Raw genomic sequence first — 19,228 nt, 5'->3', positions numbered from 1 at the left:
TAGAATTGAGGTTTTGATCTTGATGGTAATATTCAAACTAAATGAATCTTTCAGATTTCAAAACATAAAAATGCATAGGCATATTGACACATGGTCATGGTGGCAGATTTTGGAAGCTCAGGCAGGAAGGGTGCACTTAGGTCAAGAACTTTGAAGCTATATTGGAAACTATCAAAATTTGGATAGCATACCACACAGTAACAAATACAACATGATACATATTCGAAATACAAGGCTTCTGAAATGTACTTACAGATTACAAAGAGGTGCATCATATCCTTTTTTGATTTGCTCTAATTTGTAATCATACCCTATTTTGAATAGAGTTTTCTGAATATAATTCATCTCTTGAACCTTGCTCATAACATTCTTATAAATTCTATCCATGATTTCCTACAAGATAAACAAAACACTCAATAATCCAAAAATAATTACAACATCACTAAAAACAGTCTTGATTTGATGATACATTGATACCTGTAGGTAGAGCTCTATCTAGGATAATGAACATATTTATTGTTTTTTCATTAAACAACTAATTTTACTGACTTGTTCCCTACTTCTAGGAAACCAAAGATAATACATATTCACATCCTGCACCCCAATCTAAAACATAGTAAAAATTTCATTCAATATACTAAGCTGATATAAAATCCAAAAAATGAAAAAGAACCAAAAAAAAACCTAAACTGATTAACAGTTCAACAACTGGTCAACAACAAATAAAACAAACAAAAAAACACTGTGGCATGCTTGGCTCTCTAAATGAGATATGACAACCCCCCCCCTACACACACACACACACACACACACACACACACACACACACACACACACACACACACACACGAGAGAGAGAGAGAGAGAGAGAGAGAGAGAGAGAGAGAGAGAGAGAGAGAGCACAATCAAGGATCCTAGCAAAAGAGAAGGTAGAAAAAAACATAAAAGCCAGAAGTGACCAGTAATTTCAAGAAATCAGTGTTTCCAGACACAACAGGGCAGTTTCATTTAACACCTCACAGTGACTGTAACATGCCATAGATCTACAAAAGATCAAGTCAAACAAAATCCTGTATCATAGAAGTAGGTCACAAAATCCTACTACAGTGTAGAAAGTATTGGCATTTAATAGCTGCTGGAAGAGGGAGATTCAGTTTTCTTTAATGGTGTGACTCTGGGTAAGTCAACCACACAAGACTCGTTCATGTAAACATCTCAGCATAAAAAGAATTCATTTAGCTCTAAATTTAAAAAAAAAAAATCAAATAAATTCCTATATTCACATACAGCAGCAAAATACCTAACTGTGTTGAATCAACTCTTCAACTTCTCTCTTTAGTTTAAGAACAGGTTACTCTCTTACAACATGGAGGGGTCTTAAATGTTTACTAAAAATCTTCTATCTTTATAACTTGGTATTTCCATGCTATTTTCCTTGAAACAAAGATTAAAAATATGAGCTTCTTGCTGACAGTTACTTGACTACTTAGAGGTAGCATAAGATTTGGGATCTAACAGACTCAGGCTAATATGTATAAGGCAAAAACAAATACCTCAATCACTAAGTGAGAATTTAGAAAATGCTTAGCATAAATTATTACAATAAAGCACAACTGTTCATAAATATCTGGTTCTAAATACTGAAGGCATCGATCACCAGTACAGAGTAAGGTGTGCTATAACGAATAAATTTATGACTGCTTCTTTCATTATTAAAGCAGAGCCATATACAAATGGAGGTCATGAGAATCACTTCTTTAAAAAGCTTCCAACATATATAAAGTTGTTTTCTCAATTTCAACAAAAGGAATCACTCGCTACTATATCACTGAAGTATTTCTGTAGGTCTGTGTTTCTCTCGGGGGACTTTTAACATACTAGAACCACCCTCTTTATAAGCTCTGGGGATCTGAAAATATAGACACAAAAGAAAATACATGGGAAGAGGTCAGTTACAAGAATTTATAATTAGCTCATCAAACCACTTTTTATCTCATGCTGGCAACATAGCCATGTTTCATCTAGTTATTTGTACACAGAAGTAGTATCGTATTCTGTATTCCTTTTGTAACTCCATACAATGCAGCTGGGCATTGGTGGCACACACCTTTAATCCCAGTACTCAGAGGCAGGCGGATCTCTGTGAGTTATAGGCCAGCCTGGTCTTCAGAGCAAGTTCCAGGACAGGTTCCAAAAAGCATACAGAGAACCCCTGTCTCAGAAAGAAAAAATATATATATACAATGCTAAACTTACGTTGTGCTTTCATCTAAGAATGCAATAAACTCAGAACAATCTAAGGGAAAATCTGAATAAAGAGATTCTTTTAAAAAGTTTACCATAGAACAGGATAAGGAAGGCAACCAGGTCTGATGAAACACAGACTATTTACTATCCTTAGCTTTGATAAGGAAGCTTCACTATGAACAAGGACAGCAGCCATGGAAAAGACCTGGTGTAACTGATGAAACAGAGACTGTCCAATCAGTCCTGGACAGCTGATGAACACGAACAGGAAAAATAAATCTTTTAAGAGGGTCTTCAGTTGTCCTACTCCAAATAACAATCACAGGGATTAAAAGAAGCCTAGATGTGTCCAGATTAGTCTAGATGTGCCTGACATTTCCAGAGGTCATGTCATCCTGAGGGCTCTGACATAATCAATGGTTTGATTCACTAAGGGATTCAAATTGTGAATACATTACTGGGTAATTGGAATCATTTCCTCATTTATCAAGCCAAAAGCCTCTCCCTTCAGTTTGAAAATTTGGCAAATGCTACAAACAGCACCTGTAAATAACAGGACAAAAATCTTTTCTTAACTACTGTAGCTCTGATAATTTTTATAAAACCATTTTTAAGGACAACTAAATCTTAAGACTTTCCATGTACAAAAATAACTCGTGAAGACACTAGGATATGTCTGAAAGTTTGATTCTAATACAAGCAGTAGTGATAAAACACTCCCTATGGTTCACCAAGTGAAAATAAGTATGCTCAAACATAATAGAATTATACACATCTAAAACACTGCATTAGATCTTTCAACTAATCATTACACCGCTTTAGATGTAACATCTGGTTCTTATAAGTAATTTATTTAACTTTATTTTGTGTGCACTCATGTGAAGATGTCAGATCCCCTGGAACCAGAGTACAGACAGTTATGTGGGTGACAGAAACTGAACCCAGGTCCTCTGGAAGAACAGCCAGTGCTCTTAACCACTGAACCATCATTTCTCCACCCCCCACATCTCTTTCTTTTTTAAAAGCAGTATTTTGGTTAAGGATGAAGTAGAACATCGTTCCTTAGGAAGCTTTTGGAAATAGGTAGATTTCTTTAGGAAGTACTTCAACAAGATGATAGGTCAGATACTGTATTGTGTGATGTGATGTGATGTGATGTGAGAAGTGTTGTCCCTTACACTCAGTTCTGTCACCAACCTGTCCCAAAACCTTGGAGATGTTGTCTTAGTTCTCTAGGATAACACAGGACGGCCTTAGTTGTTTTTAATTATAAGATTAAACAAAATGATCAGGAGAGTACATTTCTATCTTAATATATTAGGACCATGGCTCAACTTTAGGCACTTTGAAGGATGTCAGTTTGAATTTCTAAGCCGTCAGCAAACACTCACAGGTATACATTTCAACCATGTTTCTATGATTTTAAGGATCATTTATGCCAACATTTTGAAGTAAAATTATCCTTTAATGTACACATATACCTAAAGGGCTTACTTTTTAAAAATCAGAAATGTAAACAAGAAGTTTCATAAGTGGCCCTTTTCTAGTCTGTACTCACCGGAACAGCAGCCATAAGAGTGGGTTTTAGCACAGTACAATCACCCTTGCTTCCCTTCTTGATTTTGCTGGACTACATTTATGTAAAACCAAAAATAAACAGGGAAAGAGATGTTAGCAAAAGTGTGGGAGGTCCAATTCAAGTATTAATAACAAAGACAGAATTTACACACAGCATCTATTGCAAAATCTACAGACTATGTGATTTTTTTTCTATTTTTATTCTGTTGATTTGGTTTCTAGCACGTCACAGCCTTCTCCAGAAGAAAAACTGATCCAGGATAACAATAGACTTGAACATTCTGGTGAACTATTTGTATTAATAATATACCATCAAATATAACACTTCATTTTCAAGAAAATGTACATTTTTTTACAAAGCCGCATTAAGCAGACTTATCACTAAAACAGAATTGAATGTAAAGCTTTCCCTCCCCCCTTTTTTTTTTATTTGTTTGGTTTTTCAAGACTGAGTTTTTCTGTGTAGCCTTGGCTGTCCTGGAACACTATAGAGCAGGCTGGCCTCAAACTCATAGATATCTGCCTGCCTCTGCTTCCAGAGTGTTGGATTAAAAGTGTGCACCACCACACCCAGCACATTGAAGACATTTTTTACTTTTTTTTGATTACTCAACAGGCAAAGATGAATCTCAAACTAACCACTATGGACATCAATTAACATCACACAGAAAGAATAATTTGATAATATTCTGGTTGTAACATAGTAAGGACCATGCCAGTGTGGTGACATGCCCATATTTACAATGTGTACGATTTCTTTTATACATAAATAACAATTGGGATTTCAAAGCTCAGATTAATGACAGGTAGAACATTAATACAGTCATTCACAGGGAAAAAAGGTAGATAAAAATAAGAATCTCCTATAATGTGATGTAGTCGTTTACAAATTGGATAAATGATGCATCAAGCAGGCTGATACAGGAAAAGATACAGGAAAGAAAACTAGCACTCCAGAAGCAGTGAAAACCTGTAAGAGTAAGAAGTGCCACATTGGTTGCACCACATAGGAAGAAGCCAATTGTTGTTCTCTTCTTAAAGCTATTTTTCTCTCAGTAATTTCAAATGTGCTTAAGCTATGAGTTAGCATTGCCTATTGTTGGGCTTTCTGCTATGAATAATAGAGAGAAAGGAGAACCCTGATTCAGTGTAAAGCTGAGGGCTGGCCTTGGAGATGCTACAATGCTATCTAACAGAATTTTCTGCGAAGATCAAATATTAGTATCTGTGTTGTCTAACATGATAGCAATTGGTCACACAGGCATCAGGAACCTGAAATGTGGCTAAATAAAACAAGAAACCAAAAAATTTGATCTAACTTTAACCAATTTCTATTTAAAAATGGGGCTAGCAGCACAAGTCCAGAATAAGTTCAGAAGAAAACTAGGCCTAAAACCTACATCTCTTCCCAAGAGGAGGTTAATGTTCCTCAACAGTATAGTATGCCAGTCAGTCCATGACTATTCTTTCCAGGATAAATTTTCCATAGTAAAATCTAATACAGAAAGATGAAGGTAATTATTTCAAGTTATTTTTAAAACATGGGCCTAAATCAATCATTCATGGAAGTGTATGTTTGATGCCACGGGGACCTTGGTCCTGAATAAATCATGAGCAAAGAGAAAGTTTGTCACCTGGTCAGATAATGTAAGTGGAGAAGAATATCCAATTCTACAGCCATAGGTAAAGCAAGATATCTCTGCTGTCAGTTCCAGCACGTGTGCCAAAGGTAAGTAACCAATATATGTGTCCTTTGGTCTAAAACAAAACAAGAGAAACAAATTAACCATTTTGAAAGGGCATTTTAAATCCACAAGGTAATTATGAACTCTGTATTCCTAAGAAAGTTGAGTGATCCTCTCTTACCCTAGTCCAGGTATTCTTTCACACTGGCCTGTCATTCCAGCTATCAAATTGCTATGATGCATCATCACTCCCTTGGGTCGGCCAGTAGAACCGCTGGTATACATGACAATGGCCATGTCAGAAGGAGTTGGTCTATTTGGAGGAATGCTTACTAAATAAATAAAAAAAAAAAAAAGCACATTACCTTTAGTTCAAAGGGTAAATTACTTGACAAGAAGGGATTTTCATTTTACATCATGATACAGATTTCAAAATTAGCCTGGATTAATAAACAGCAAGAATGGTTATCAAATTCCTGTTGATTGAAATAAAGATTTCAAACTCCACTCGGACTGTTTCAGGATGGTCAGTCTAAGCCCCAACTGATCAAGCCTCCTCACAGTGTTATGTATAGAACTGGGAAGGGTTTCGAAGGCTTTGAAAGAATAGCACCATGCAGATTCCAAAACTCTAAATAATGGCTCAGGGCCCAGCATGGTGGTGCATACCTTTAATCCCAGCACTTTGTGGAGGGAGAGGCAGGCAGATCTCTTGAGTTTGAGGCCAGCCTGGTCTACAGAGTGAGTAGCCAGGGCTACACAAAGAGGCCTCATCTTGAAGGGTGGGGAGCAATGCATACCAATGAAATGAGCAATATCAAATTTATATACTTAAAAAGGCTCTATCAAATGCTCCTTCGGGATGCTCATGTTCATTAGTGGGATCAAGTTATCTGTGGATGAACTAAAGCAGCAGCAAATTGTCTGGGCTGGCACATTATATTGTCCTCACCCCAAGCCCACGATACATTTCTCATCTTTGTTTTTTTTTTTTTTTTTTTTTTTTGAGACATGGTTTTGGAGCCTATCCTGTCACTCAGAGATCCACCTGCCTCTGCCACCTGAGTACTGAGATTAAAGGCATGCGCCACCACCACTGATCATCTATTTTTGAATAAGTATGCAAATGTATCTTCATCATACCTAGACTACAATATCTATTATAACTCTACTATACTATTTTCTAATATCATGACACATTATGATAATGACTCTTTACACGTGTAAACTATTAGAACAAAAATATGAGTCCTATCTATCCCTGAGACAAATGGATGCCAGTGACTCATATCAGCTCTCAACCAAAATTGGGAGACTTGTTAAATTGTCTTCAAACCTTTTTTTTGTGTCATGCTCTGGTGAATCAGAAGCCCTGGCAATAGAAGACCCTGCTGATCACAGCTTCCCAGTCAAACACCCAGCAACCTAGCGGTATCAACCTGGTGATAACAGACAATTCTCCCTGGATCTCTTCCAATTCTGTGCATTGAGCCAGCACAGCCACTGATTTGCTCTGGACTGCCATCTCAATGTACATTCTTCTAGAGTGAATAACAGGCATGCTTACTGTTCAGAACAGTTAAATATATAATAATTGCCCCCAGGCAATTCATAGTTTTGAAGAAGAAAAAAACTACCTCAACTCTAACCCAAAATCTGTTTGTTGTCTTCAAGAATTTCAGCCAAGATTGCATTCTTCAGGAGAAAGAAAAAGAAAATTTCAGCCACACACAGTCTTGATCACTTTTAAGATTAAACAGCTTCGGCATTTTTTACTAATGTCACTTCTTTTATTAATCTACTAAGTTAACAAACATGAATATACGAGGAAATTAACTTTAAGTGATTCACTTACAGTTTTCTGGCTTGGATCCCAACTCTTCTACTGATTGCATGCTGTGAATCTCAAACCCTTCAGGGTACTCTGCTTTATTGATAGTCTTATTATCCACATAAATGATATGTTTGACACAATTGATATCTAATAATGCCGCCTGTTGAAAGGAAATAAAAGCCAGCTATTCAATTTGGCACACTATCAAAATTATTAATTTGTCAAATTAAATTATTAACTGACAGGACTGGAAAATGTTTACTAAGTAAATTTCAGAGTGGTAATTATACACAGTGCTCTAATGTTGTAATCATATTAAATAAGCTACCCATATCTTTAGTAAAAAGACCAAAACATTTAAAAATAACAGCAACTACATTAAAATACTAAGAGACAGGCAATATAAAATATATGTAAAACTACACAGTAAAAATTTAAATGGAGCAAGAAAGGAGTGCATGTGTATGGTCCTTACTAGTGTATTTTCTCTTTTTGCTTCCCATTATTCTGATCATATGCCTGTCTCTTAACATTTTAATGTAGCTTGTCACAATATGTGCTTTTGGAAGCCCCCATGATAATCCACAAAGTAAAAAATAATGATAGGCAAAGAAAAATAAAAAGCAAGGATCCAAAATATGTCATTAGAGTAAACCACTTAACCATACACAGGACTAAGGGAGGGAGATAAGACCTCAACAAAACAAGAAAACAAGCCACAGAATGGTGGTAGTAAGGCCCTACCTTCTTATAGTTAACTGGAATGTACATGGATTAAAGTTAAAAGACAGAATGACTGAATGGATTAAGATTACCTAGCTGGACAGTGGTGGTACACACCTTTAATCTGAGCAATTGAGGGATAGACAGGCAGACTTTTGTGAGTTCAAGGCCAGCCTGGTTTACAGAGCTAGTTTCATCTTGCAAAGCCAACTAAAAAATTAACTATATGACATATACAAGAAACTCATATTTCTAAGGACATGCCTATACTAAATATTAGGTAAAATAGATTATAATCAGAATCGGTAAAAAGAAGCAAGTAAGGCCATTCGTTATATGATGACAAACTAATCAAGGCCAGCATAGGCCTGATGATCTGAGTGACAAGAACCCAACTCCTTCAAATTGTTCTCTAACTTCTGCATGTATACTTACCCATGAATAAAAAAAAAAAAAAAAAAAAAAAAAAAAAAACTTAAGTGATTAATTGTGCAAAAGGAAAACAATTCTAAATACATATGCACCAAATACCTGAGCAGCCAAATACATAGGAAAAGTAATTGATTTCAATATAGTGATAGGCTAAAACCCTACTTTGAGCAATAGACTCATCATCCATACAGAAAGTCAGTATCAGCACCAAAAACCAGAACAAATGAACCTAACAGGTACCTATAAACTTCCAACGGCTACCTGATAAACATTTTTCTTCTTAATTTTTAAAAAAATTTTAAATCAGTATATTATGTGTTTCATACCATTATGACACTTGGAACAAAATGTGGTTTTGTGGTTCTTCTCCCCACATCTCCCTCAGTCCCTACACCACGCCCCCCATTTATCAAGTCATGGGACATACTCCGTGATAATTGGATAGGACAAAAAACAAGTTCCCACAAACTTTTAAAGTTGTTAAATGTATGTCAAGTATCTGTTCTGAACACAGTGCAATATTTTGTAACTCTACATAAAGTACATAATTATGAAAATTAAATGACTCAAACAATGGATCAAAGAAAATGAACATGAAGGTATAAAATATTAAAACTTGTATCCTATAAGAAAAGTAATATCAAAAGTGAGGTTTATAGTTAATCAAATTCTACATTTAAAAAGCAGAAATACTACAATAAACCACAGAGTCTCAAAAACCTAGAAATTCAAATCAAACTAAAAATTATAGCAGAAGAGGAAAGAAATAACAAAGAAAGGAGCTAAGACAGGCTTCAATACAAAAGATGAAGGAAACCAAGAACTGGTTCTACAAAAAAGTTAAAGAGGGTATGGGGCGATGGCCCAGCCTGGAAATGTTTCAGGGCATTGTTGCTGTTTTTGGATAAACCCAAAATGCATAGAAAATAGAGACAAAAAGAGACTAAAATGATTCTAAATAGTAAAGGAAACAATCATAAGAATGAGGAGAACCTACAGGGCAGGATAAAATACTGCAAACCCTCCATGTGACACATGGTATATAAATTGAGAAACTCAGCAACAAGTCAAAGAGCCCAAGCTACAGAAACGGTTCTTAAAAGAAGAAATACAAATAACCAACAGATACATGAAAAACTTCTCAGCATTACCAGTCACCAGAGAAATGCAAGTCAAAAACACATGAAATTCCACCATCTCCCTAGAGAATGACTATTATCAATCAAAAAGGCAAAGGGCCCTAGTGTGTGGAGAAAGAGGAATCCTTGCACCACACTGTTGATGAAAATGTACATCAATATAATCATTATTTAAAAAAAAGTACAGAAGGTCCTCTAAAACTTAAAAATACATTACTATATGACCACAATAAACAATCTTACTATCAGAAATTCTGAATAAATGAAATCAGTATGCCAATGACAAAGGGATGGATATAGCCTATCTATCAACTGATGAATGGTTAAAGAAAACATATATACATAGGAATACCATAAAAGAATGGGGGCCTACCATTAGCAACAACTTGGTTGCAGCTAATGACCACTGCTCTAAGTGAAATAAGCCAGGCATATAACCTAATTCATGTGAAATGGAAGAAAACTTTACCCAAACAGAAATTGAGGGTAGAATTGTAGTTATTAGAGACTGGGTAGAACAGGAGAGGTAGGATAGACAAGTTGATTAATGGATACTAAGTTACAGTTGGATACTGGAGCAAGAAGATATGGTATTGCTGCATAGCAGGATAGCTACACTGATAATGTACTATATATTTAAAAAAAATCTAAAAGAAAGTATATTCAATGTTTTCATCATTAAAAATGAGAAATGTTTATGGAAACATGTTTTACACTGACTTGAACATTAATTATACAATATAAATACATGTTGAAATATCACATCATACCACATTTATACACATGTTTACATATTGGTTAAAATGTAAGAATAAATTTTAAATAATTAAATTTCATACTTACCTTCAATTTGCTTTCCAGAAGTTCAACACTAGTAATCAGATATGAAGCCTCAGATTCATTTAATCCATGAACTACAGCTTCTTTGCCAAGTGTGGCATATAAAGTCACAACTATATAATAAAAAGTAAACATGAAAATTGTACACTTAACACTTTTGAGGATGATATGTTATTTAAGCCAGGCCTAACATAGCATCAGTACAGACACAAAAGCACTTTATGTTTTTATTTGATTTCATAATCTCCAGGTCCCTCAAACTTAGTCTTACAAATTCCCAGGAATCAAACTGAGATAAAGGTCCTGGGAATTGGTGAGGTCAGAGGGCAGATCAGTAACGACTTCCCTTTCATTGTTCATTGCCCAAAAGAATGGATACGCCAACCTTCAAAAATTTCAAGATCTCAAGTCAGATCAGCTGCAAATAATGTCCTTACTCTTACCAAAAAGTTTTCTACTGGGTTCAACTTCTAATCTCATTGGTGATCTCCACACCTTTGGAGAGGCTGGTAGATCCGTTCCAGGAGGACTCACTCACCAGACCATAGCAGAAACTAACAGTAAAATCAGTTGGAATTGATAACATCTGCTACACTTAGAACAGATGTGGAGATTGAGCTTTCAGTTGGTAACTAGAAATACCCCATACAGTCAGTAACAGGCACCATTCGCTATTGCCTGTTGAATGTGGGCGATCAGGACATATGGGAATACTTTTGTAGCATCTCCCCTTGTTTGAAATGAAAGTTGATTCCTTCACTTAAACTGCAGTACTCTATTTCCTGAAACAACCAAATACTTAAATGGTACAACAAGGCATGTTTATGAACTCAATTTTTAAAAGTTAGTTCCTGAGGTTGTAGAGGCTCAGTGGCTATGAGCTTGCTGCTCTTGCAGAGAACAAAGAGTTCAGTTCTCCCGTGCTTGCATACCAAGTGCTTTATCCACCAAGTCACCTTCCTGGCCCCTAGCAATGCTTTATGAACATAATCATACAGAAAAAAGGAATACCTTCTTTGTTTCAATATTAGTGTGGTGTGTGTGAGAGAGATTTTTTTTTTCATGTTGAGGAACAAATCCATGACCAAGTATCCTATCAAAATGTTTTTATCAATGAGTTATACTATCAGCCCACTTTGAAAACACAAGCATCTCAGAACACACTTCCCATGTTAGCGACGTTCTCCCTGTCCCCTGTAAAACGCACAAGGCACTTACGGGGAAAGTTGTACTTGAAGCAGGTCTGTGCTGCAATCATCCACTCTGCCCTGGTCTCACAGAAAATGGCAATGGTGTTCTTTGGTCTCAGTCCCAATGCAGTGAGTCCACTTCCAAAGTTATTCACTCTGCGGTTCACTTCTAGATAGTTTATCCATTTATAACTCCCGAGAATTAACTGTTAAAAGTGACATATTTTCCACCATCAGAATGTCTAGTCAAATAAGCAATTAAGATACTATTCAAAACCCTGAATTCTCAAACGTCCCATTATGTGAACATTCAGACACTATGAGACCTCTGTGAATTGATAACCAAGTGCTGTGATACAGTGCCAGCATTTGATTCACGACAAACAAAGTAAACTGGGCCTCTGTCATTCAAACAAACAAACAAGCAAACAAAGACACAAAGGCTTTACCTTCTTAAAAACCTTTCCATTGGGCTGCATTTCATTTTCTTCACTTAAGATTTCCCTGGTCCCAAGGCTGTCCTTCTTTCCGAACTTGGCTACAGCATGGTCAAATAATTTATCCAGAGTATCGGCTCCAGGGATGTCTATGACAGCTAGTGAGTCGAAGTGCGTGACAGAGCGATATGGACTTCCAGGTTTGTCTGAAGTGGGTTTAGCTTTTATTCTCTTTGCCATAGCGTTTTTCTTCTTGGCATTGGTAAGAAAATACCATGGAATAAATATAAGGGCACTGTATATTGTTATTAACAAGTGGACAGGCAGCAATATAATGGTGAGCACATTTAGCTTAAGTTTCATAGTGGAAAGGCTTCTAATATGGCGCTTATCTGTTGTTATTCTTTGGCTTCTTAAAGCCTTAGGTTTCTGGAGAAGGCAATAATGGAAGCAGCAGTAAGAGTAGCAGTATAGCCAAGGTAGTTCAATTTTAGTGATACAGATAAAAAGTTAGTAATCTTTGGAAGCCGACAACAAAGTACACCTGTAGGTAAAGACAACGAACCAGGCAGAAAATAGGGGAGAAAAACAACAGAAGAATATTAGCAAGTTGATAGCACAATTAATTTAAAAATTCAGACCTTTATTAGTTTATATAATTGATCTGATATGAAAAGATGAAGGAACTGGCATGAAATGCTGGCACTTTCAAGTCTAGTCATTCATTACTGGCAAACATTTTTTAGTGCAAGAACTTCTGGATTTCATTTTTTTCTGTGTTGAGCTACAAGAGTACTCTGGATTCTTCTCTAAATCAGGCAAGTAACAGTAATGTCATTCTCTCATCAATGCATGAGGATGTAAAGGACACCCAAGAGATAGTATCCTTACTTCTTTATTAAGGTAAAACTGAGCTAAGCTGATCGCCACCTTCCCCAAATGGGAACAATACAATTATAGAGTTCTTTCTTAGGAACCATGCTGTGCTCCAAGCTGTACCAGTTGCCTAGGAGGAGCAGAGGTCTGAAATAATGTTAAGTCCTAGCCCTGGCCTATTATGAGTTCATATACCTGAGGCAGTCAGCATATAAGATAGACCTATTAGTATTTTTCAAATTGGGTTGGGGTTTGGGAGCAGGGGGGAAGAGCTCAACAAATTCTTTTAAGCTCATGTGGACTGCCCATATACCACCCTGGAGTTATTCTAGGTGAAGAGGAGGTTTAGTGACCTATGATCTCAGAACTCCCTGGAACTTCACTCCTAAGGCACTTCCACTGAAAAACACTGATGTAATTCTCAAGTACACTACAGTGTGCAGAACTTACAATGGAAGTAAATGTAAAGAGAGTTCAGAGGAAATGGCCAAGAGTTTGCAAGGTATTGGTGATAGTTAGGTGTAAGCTGGACCTACTTCAGTATGGTAACATGAACAAGAAACTGGGTTTCAGTATGTGCCTATGCCACTACCTGAGTATGTAACCTTGACCAATCTTTGTGTGATCAGACTAAAGAAATTAAGCCTTTGAAAACCCAGTGAATTCTACTCACAGATTTCAAGAGATTCCTAAAACCATATCATTAATGTTTTAGGTCTACATGATTTATTTGGGACTTCCCAAGTTTCAATTCTGATTTACACTAAACCTAAAAATTGCTCTCTTGGTCTCTGACCAGCCTGGTCTGTCTTGTCATTTACCTCTTCAAGTATGCTGTTGAGTGTCTTTCCTAGCACCCAGCCCCCCCCCCCCCCCCCCCCCCACACACACACGATCACTCTTCCATCCATCAGAAATTTCTTAACTGCCTAAGTCTTCAATAATCTTTCCTTCATCTGCTTTCCTACATTACTAAAAATACCTTCACTCTGCTACTTGATTACGTCATCTCCACACACCTGGGCAGGAAACTTTAAAGCACAGAGCAGTTAGTTCTAAAGCACCATTTTTTTTTTCCTGAGACAGGTTCTCACTACATGTTCCTGGCTAGCCCAGAATTCACTACATAGACCAGGCTAGCTTTAACCTCACAGAAATCCATCTGCCTCTGGCTCCCAAGTACAGGAACTACAGTTGTGCTGCCAGCCTGGCTCCAACATTTCTTTCTTGTAACGTAAGTATCCTGCTACTCCTTGATAAGCTTTCAAAAATAGTCATAGACAAGCTGCCCATATGCATAAAACTCTTAATGGATTATAAAAAAAAATACAAAAGAGAACTAATTTGAAAAAAAATTTGCGTATATACACTTTCAGGGACAATAGTTGAAGGCAAAAAAAAAAAAAAAAAAAAACACTTCAAGTTTATACAATGTTCCTAAGGGACAGTAACATCCCATCCTCAAATAAGAAACTGCCAAACTTAGGGCAGCAAATACATACATGCAACCATATATACTGTCTTATACATACTGGCTTTAAGTCTTGCTAGACAGAAAATGCCTTCTACACAATCTTCAGTGCTTAGTACAGAGATACAGATAAATACTCTGCTCTTGTACTAGGAGCAAATGATCTGATCTACAAACCTCTCCTATCCCAGACAATGAGCATACTTGACTGAGCTAGATCTCAGCTCTAGCCTCAGTCTCGACTATCAAGTGTGACTTTGAGCTGGTAAAAGCTTGAACTCTGTGCCAGCAGCTTCATCTATCTGTAACATAGACATACTATGTGAATTGCCTACGTCATGGTTTTCTTGGAGGGACCCTTTGTCTTCCTTACTTAAATGTAATCAGAATTGGCCTCTGCCCTACACTCTCAAGCACGTCTGTCACTTGCTCGTGTTGCTTTACTGGCTCAGCTACATCACACGCTAATCTGCACCTGTGTCCATGCCGCTTCATTTGCAGGAACACATTATTGCGCAGAATGCCTCACTTGACGATACACAGAAACCAGACTGAACTAGTATAGCCACTATGTTACTCCCCTAAATGAGCTGCCTTATCTTCAGACCACCAGTTACTCCTCCGCATCCTTATTCTCAGTTTTATTTTACTGGCTATGGACTCACTTCCATGTGTCTATGGCCGTATGCTCTCTTCTGTGACTGGATGAACTGTCGATGTTCCTATCCCTTTACCTGGGGACATCATGCCTTTGTCTACACATGGGCATGGTGGCAGTGCTCTGCCCATTCGTGCCATCCTGCCGAATCATTCCCATCAGCATTCTCCAACAGCCTGGCGTTATTTCATCTTAAAAAAACATTCCTTCTTTTGTACCTAACTCTTTCTTCTCTTTAGCAATCCTTTAAAAAGATGTGTACTCCATCACCCAGTTCCCACATTTGTTCTCTCTGCTACCCACTCCAGTCAGGTCTTTGTCCCCTACCACACATCTAAAGGGCTGCAATCAGTGCCACCAATAACCTCCACACCGTTAGACCCAAAGGTCAGTCAAAATTCTGTAGTCATCTTCCTTCTCGCGGTCAGCCTTTAATACAGCTGTGTCCTTCCCTATTTGAGACTGTTTCACTTCACTCCCAAAACACCAGATCTCAATTTTCTTCCTATTCTCTGGCACTGTCAGTCTTCCTTACCTCTACCTCGTTTCCCTGATCCCTCAATAGTGCAGTGTTCAATCCTCTAATTGCTTCTCTATCTACACTCACACCTGTGCCAATCTCATTTAGTCTCATGGACTGAAATATCACATATGGTGACGATTCCCAAATAAGCCCGAGAGTTTCCCTTCAACTTCAAATTTGTATAATCAGCAGTTTCCTAGATAGGTATATGTAGAAGTCAATTACCTACATTTGAGCAAGCTCAAAACACTGATCCTTCTACAACTGTATTTTTTTTTAAAAAAAAGATTTATTTATTATGTATACAGTGTTCTTCCTGCATGTATACCTGCAGGCCACAAGAGGGCACCAGATCTCATTACAGATGGTTGTGAGCCGCCATGTGATTGCTGAAAATTGAACTCAGGATCTCTGGAAGAGCAGCTCATGCTCTTAAGCACTGAGCCATCTCTCCAGCCCTCTACAAGTGTGTTTTACCCAGCCTTGCCTCTTTTAATACATTCCTTGCTTTGAGGTTCTGGGTTCACCTCCCACTCTTCCCGCCCTGGCACACTGCTCTAGTCCCATATGTTCATTACTGTTTGGGACTATACTGTGTTGTGACCCTGCTTTTGCACATATTCTTTCTGCCTGAACTAGTGTCCGAAGATACCCATGTATGTTGTTTTTGCCTACTTTCTACATTTAATCAAGTAAAATCATCTTCCCAGTTAGACCTTGTCTAGCCACCCTGTGTATACACTACTCTGGCAATACTTCCTTTCTGGCTTTTGCTCCTTAGCACCTTTCACTGATATACTACTGGGTCCTATTTCTCAAGTTTATTGTCTATGTCTTTATTAGACTAGAAGCTTCATGATGAGGCAGTTTGCTGCTGAAACCTCTATGTGTCGGCTGTTCAATAAATACACTGCATAAGAGCATATACAGAACTGGTCTGAAGTAGAAACTCAAAGTATATACAAACAAAATAATCTGAATAAGCTTTAGCGATACTTTCTTGTCTTTCTTGTGTGAAAGTTCTAGGAAACACAACACTCTTAAAATCTTTAGTAATTAAAATGAACTTTTCAATATCAAACTGAAAAGACTCCCCACTGCAGAGGGTAAAAATCGGTGTTAGAAGGTGCCCCTTTATCAAGGGATGAAGCCATTTCTTGCATGAAAAGTATACTGCACCCCCATGTTATTAGGGTGCAAAATGAGCTGTGTGTGCTCCCTTGAAGTCAGGTGATAGACTTCTGCTTCTGGATAGGAGACACTTCCGGGAATAGTTAATGGTGCCTTTAAACCTTTGCTATTCCCGGTGGGAATCATCTTCGTGAATAATTATTGAGCTTTTACTGGTGTAAAGTCTTCGACATATATTTTCCTTTAGTCAGTCAGTGAACCCTTTAAGGTGGTATTTTTACTTTACAGGAACGGTACAGAGTGTGCCAAAGTTGGCACGGCTGAGTGGAGATTAGACTCGGTTTATTCACTTGCAAGTCTGTATCTCTACCATCTGCTCAGACTGGAACTCTAAGTAGGTAAGAGTGACAAACCTTGTACAGGAAGAAATACTAGCAACAATTTTGAACACTGACTGACTTGTCCTTCCTCCAAAAGCATTGTATGAGGCAAAAAGTCCTTCAGCTATCTAGAAAATCCTAAAAGGTTTAGTGAAGAATCAGGTACAATTCGATTTACTTTTAATCTGATGTCAAATTTAGTAGGTATTTCATTCCAGTTACTTCAAACACCCTGAGACAGGTTAAATGCAAAAAAAAAAAAAAAAAAAAAAAAGCATTAGCGATACATTCAGCTCTAGGGCCCAAAGTAAAGACTACATACTGATTAAAGTCTGAATTTAAAAGAAACTTCTCCACCAGCACCAAGTGACACAATACCAATTTAGGATGATTAATGCCAAGATACTTTTCGCAAAAGTATTAGAAATGAATAAAACCAAGCAAGGATCTATGCATCTGCCACCATAGTAACAAACTGGCATCACTATCTTTTATACTAAGACAGTGGTTCTCAACCTGTGGGTTACATTACAATTCATAACTGCAGCAAAATTACAGTTATGAAGAAACAATGAAAACAATTTCCTGGTTGGGGGTCAGCACAACATGAGGAATCATATTAAATGGTCACAGCATTAGGAAGATTGAGAACCACTGCACTAAGGTTATATAAAATTGTATAATAAATCAATTAAGATCAACTATACAAAATTAGTCACATTTTCAAGTCACATATTATCTACAAGTAAATTAAACATTAATGAAAATAATTTGCTCATAGTTATGTCAAACATTAAATCCTAAAATTATAAAATTTCAATAGATTGAACAGATAAGAATACCTGCTATCTTATTTCTAAATAGATATTGCATAACCAAGATTTTTATAAAAGGGTGGAGTGCTTTAGAAAAAAATTATTTCACATTCTATTACAGACCTTCTGAATTTGATACATGAGACTGCTCACATACTAAATTACAAAATGCATACATACCTACACCTGGCCCAAAAAAATCAGACTTTAAGAGGCATTACAATCTAATTTGCTTCACAGCTTACCTTAACAACTTACAAAATGTTAGTATTTTAAGACAATAAATGAACTGAGATAGGCTAACAAGATCTCTTGCTACCAGATAATCTACAGCACCAAATCTTTCCATGAAATATATTAGGCTCCCCTGGTCAGTCACACCAAACTCAAATTGTTAGACTGAAAACAATGATTTGCAAAATCAAACTTAAAGCTCAAGTTATTACATACATGCCAAAATAAAAACCTTGGAGAACGTGTATGTGTGTGTGTGTGTGGGGGGGTGCTTGCACATGTATGTATCTGTGTGTATACACAAGCGCACACACATGCACACAACACTCCCTTTCATCAACATATACATATAACTAGTTACTGTTTTGCTTTAAAGTATTTCATGATTACAACTGATCTTTGCTTGCGTCTCACAAGATTAGCCAAACCTGTTCATTTCATTACCTGGAGAAGCATTAACTCCTGAAGTTTCCATCCTGTCAGTCTCTTCCCAGCTTTTCCCAGCAAAGCAAGCACCCCAGCAGCCATGGTGAAGATACTTGTTCATGCTCTAGTGAGAGCTCCCTCCCTCCCATAATGCCTTAAAAAGATCCCCAGCATGCATCAGATGTTTATCTAGGTCATAGGTTAGTACAAATGGGATATCTCTGTATGTTGAAATGTGGCAATTTAGCAGCCAATGTTACTGCCTACACACTTCACATCTATACTGTGTAGGACTAGATGTCTAGTATCATTCTAAGTGATAAGAGGCACAACTGATCTTTAAATAAGTATTTTTTTTCTCAGTTGGTAATTGCCTATAATTTAATTCAAAGTTTTAAGGAACTTGGAAGAGAAATCTATTAGAAGGTGACACCACCTGCTGGCAACGTATAATATTACAATCCAAGTTCATCAACCATTGCAGAAAAAAGAACTAGAAATGGTTAAAGGATGTAGAAATGAAACAGGCAGCACAAAGATTGATGTCAAAGCGCTACAATGGCAGCTAAGGAGTAACTTCTACAGGTCTCTGTACACAAAGCCTTGCTG

General features: G+C 37.1%; 1 protein-coding gene across 21 annotated transcripts in view; it reads right to left on the bottom strand.

The window, feature by feature from the left end:
* The window catches only part of Acsl4 (acyl-CoA synthetase long chain family member 4), a 322,427-nt gene that overhangs the window by 17,978 nt on the left and 285,221 nt on the right, over positions 1–19,228 (bottom strand). For 7 of the 21 annotated variants that reach the window (XM_051177972.1, XM_051177973.1, XM_051177970.1 and 4 more), the window contains 8 exons: positions 12,118–12,649; positions 11,697–11,874; positions 10,482–10,591; positions 7,366–7,504; positions 5,692–5,842; positions 5,460–5,583; positions 3,806–3,877; positions 254–393 (listed from right to left, as the gene is read on the bottom strand). In XM_051177972.1, coding sequence (XP_051033929.1) covers positions 254–393; positions 3,806–3,877; positions 5,460–5,583; positions 5,692–5,842; positions 7,366–7,504; positions 10,482–10,591; positions 11,697–11,874; positions 12,118–12,468 — 1,265 coding nt within the window. In that variant the 5' untranslated portion in view covers positions 12,469–12,649. Of the gene's footprint in view, positions 1–253; positions 394–3,805; positions 3,878–5,459; positions 5,584–5,691; positions 5,843–7,365; positions 7,505–10,481; positions 10,592–11,696; positions 11,875–12,117; positions 12,650–18,637; positions 18,750–19,228 lie in introns of those variants that run through there. The other 14 variants (XM_051177983.1, XM_051177980.1, XM_051177987.1 and 11 more) reach the window with 4 other exon arrangements.

The sequence above is a fragment of the Phodopus roborovskii genome, unplaced genomic scaffold, assembly GCF_943737965.1.
Source record: "Phodopus roborovskii unplaced genomic scaffold, PHOROB, whole genome shotgun sequence".
Lineage (NCBI taxonomy): Eukaryota > Metazoa > Chordata > Mammalia > Rodentia > Cricetidae > Phodopus > Phodopus roborovskii.
Note: the sequence above shows the minus strand (reverse complement) of the source record. Positions and strands in the feature narration are given on the sequence as shown.